At 66.1% G+C, this 3,052-nt stretch overlaps 1 protein-coding gene across 1 annotated transcript in view; it reads left to right on the top strand.

The window, feature by feature from the left end:
• Dhrsx (dehydrogenase/reductase (SDR family) X-linked) overlaps positions 1-3,052 on the top strand; it is a 54,267-nt gene that overhangs the window by 36,996 nt on the left and 14,219 nt on the right. Inside the window, exons 3-6 of the mRNA XM_013035417.1 lie at positions 706-813; positions 1,717-1,785; positions 2,527-2,628; positions 2,745-2,952. Of these exons, the coding sequence (XP_012890871.1) occupies positions 706-813; positions 1,717-1,785; positions 2,527-2,628; positions 2,745-2,952 (487 nt within the window). The remainder of the gene's footprint in view (positions 1-705; positions 814-1,716; positions 1,786-2,526; positions 2,629-2,744; positions 2,953-3,052) is intronic.

The raw sequence follows: 3,052 nt of genomic DNA, 5'->3' as shown, positions 1-3,052 counted from the left end.
GTGGGGGCGGGGGCGGGCCGCGCGCGCCGGAAGTGCCCCTCCCGCGGGTCCCAGGCACCGGAAGTGCGCCTGCCCCGAGTGTCTGGCACCGGAAGTGCCCCTTCCCCGAGACTCTGGGACCGGAAGTGCCCCTCCCGCGGGTCCCAGACACCGGAAGTGCTCCTTCCCCGAGTGTCTGACACCGGAAGTGCCCCTCGCTCGGGCCCCAGACACCGGAAGTGCCCCTGCCCCGAGTGTCTGGCACCGGAAGTGCGTCTTCCTGGAGACTCTGGCACCGGAAGTGCCCCTCCCTTGGGTCCCAGACACCGGAAGTGCCCCTTCCCCGAGTCTCTGGGACCGGAAGTGCCCCTCCCTTGGGTCCTGGATTCCGGAACTGGCCCTTCCCCGAGTGTCTGGCACCGGAAGTGCCCCTTCCCCGAGTCTCTGGGACCGGAAGTGCCCCTTCCCCGAGTCTCTGGGACCGGAAGTGCCCGTCCCCCGGGTCCGAGACACCGGAAGTGCCCCTTTCTCCACACTGGCGCACCGGAAGTGCCCCTCCCTTGGGTCCTGTCGACCGGAAGTGGCCCTGCCCCGAGTCTCTGGCACCGGAAGTGCCCCTCCCTTGGGTCCTGGATACCGGAAGTGCCCCTCCCTTGGGTCCTGGATACCGGAAGTGGCCCTCCCTCGGGGCCCCCGCACCGGAAGTGACGTCATCCCCCCCCGCAGCGCTCCCGCCGCAGCCGGGCCGCGTGGCGATCGTGACGGGCGGCACCGACGGGCTGGGGCTGGCGGCCGCGCGGCGCCTGGCGGAGCTGCGCATGCGCGTCGTGCTGGGTGAGCGCGGGCCCCGCCCACAGCCCCGAAACCACGCCCACAGCCGTTAAACCCCGCCCACAGCCCCGAAACCACGCCCACAGCCCTGAAACCCCGCCCACAGCCACCAGGCCACGCCCACAAAGCCGAAACCCCTCCCCGGCCCCGCCCACCCGCGCAGGCCACGCCCCTAGGCGTTTGTTTGCGTTAGCTCCGCCCCCACGCTCCCTGGGAGACTGTAGGCCACGCCCCACGCATGTGACTGAGTGCTAGGCCACGCCCACAGCATGGGACGGTGTGCTAGGCCACGCCCACAGCATGTGACTGAGTGCTAGGCCACGCCCACAGCATGGGACGGTGTGCTAGGCCACGCCCCCGTCTTCCTGCTTGGCTCCTCCCACCCATGGTGTCATTTCTGGCTAGGCCACGCCCCCTGGGTGACTGTAGGCCACGCCCCACGCATGTGACAGTGTGCTAGGCCACGCCCCAAGCCCGTTATGCAGTGCTAAGCCACGCCCACCGCTCCCTGTTAGGCTCCTCCCACTCTTTGGGATGATTCAGGCGAGGCCACGCCCCCTGGGTGACTTTAGGCCACGCCCCTCGCATGTGACTGCGCGCTAGGCCACGCCCACCGCTCCCTGCGAGGCTCCTCCCACCCATTATGTCATTTCAGGCTTGGCCACGCCCCCTGCAGCCCTCTAGGCCACGCCCCAAGGACGTTAGGCCTCGTTAGGCCACGCCCCCTTCTCCCTGCTAGGCTCCTCCCACTCGTTACATCATCTCTGCCTAGGCCACGCCCTCCAGGTCCCTCTAGGCCCCGCCCCCGGGATGTCACTCATCCCCACGCCCCGCCCACCCGTCCCTGCGAGGCCCCGCCCACCCATGACGTCATGTCTGACGTGGGTTTTTTTTTTTGATTCCCAGCGGGAAATAACACATCCCGGGCGGAAGCCGCCGTCCGTGACGTCAGAGAGCAGACGGGGAACGACCAAGGTGGGTGCTGTGACTCAGTTTCCCTGCGGACCTGGGGGTGGGTGCTGGGTGCTGAGTACCTCCCCCATGGGTGCTGGGTGCTGAGTACCTCCCCCATGGGTGCTGGGTGCTCAGTACCTCCCCCATGGGTGCTGGGTGCTGAGTACCCCACCATGGGTGCTAAGTACCCCCATGGTTACTGAATGCTGAGTACCCCACACATGGGTGCTGGGTGCTGAGTCCCCCCACATGGGTGCTGGGTGCTGAGTACCTCCCCCCATGGGTGCTGGGTGCTGAGCACCTCCTCCATGGGTGCTGCATCCTGAGTACCCCCCTATGGGTGCTGGGTGCTGAGTACCCCCCCCATGGGTGCTGAATGCTGAGTACCCCTGGGTGCTGGTTGCTGAGTACCCACCAAGGGTGCTGGGTAACACCATGGGTGCTGGTGCTGAGTACCCCCATGGGTACTGAATCCTTAGTACTCCCCATGGGTGCTGGTGCTGAGTACCACCCATGGGTGCTGAATACCCCTGGGTGCTGTGTACTGAGTACCCCTGGGTGCTGGGTGCTGAATACCTGAGTGCTGAGTACCCCTAGGTGTTGAGTACCCCACCCCTGGGTGCTGAGTGCTGAGTACCCCTATTGGTTCTGGCTGCCCCTGGGTGCTGGGTGCTCAGTACCCCCTGGGTGCTGGGTGCTGAGTACCCTCTGAGTATTAGGAACTGCACTTCCCCCTACACCCCCCCTTCCCCACCACCCCAGTGGAGTTCATGTACCTGGACCTGGGCTCCCAGCACTCGGTGCGAGAGTTCGTGCGTGAGTTCAAGGCGAAGCAGATCCCCCTGCACGTGCTGGTGAACAACGGTGAGTTCCAGAAGGTTCTACCCGGCCCTGATGGATGGATGGATGGATGGATGGATGGTGGGGGGGGGCGGGAATGTGTCTGGGATTCGACCTCTGACCTTCCCGCGCTCCCTCAGCCGGGGTGATGATGGTGCCACGCAGGCTGACGCCCGACGGGTTGGAAGAACACTTTGCCGTCAACTACCTGGGCCACTTCCTGCTGACCCTGCTGCTGCTCGACCTCCTACGCGCCTCGGGAACCCCGGACCGGACGGCCCGCGTGGTGAACGTGACCTCTGCCACCCACCACCTAGGCTACATCTGCATGGACGACCTGCAGGGCAGGTGAGCCAGCCACCCACCCATCCACCCATCCATCCATCCACCCATCCATCCACCCAACCATCCATCCACCCACCCACCCATCCATCCATCCATCCATCCA

This window comes from Dipodomys ordii, unplaced genomic scaffold (assembly GCF_000151885.1).
Source record: "Dipodomys ordii isolate 6190 unplaced genomic scaffold, Dord_2.0 Scaffold210, whole genome shotgun sequence".
Classification (NCBI taxonomy): Eukaryota; Metazoa; Chordata; class Mammalia; order Rodentia; family Heteromyidae; genus Dipodomys; species Dipodomys ordii.
The sequence above is the reverse complement of the archived record's forward strand: the minus strand, read 5'-3'. Positions and strand labels throughout refer to the sequence as shown.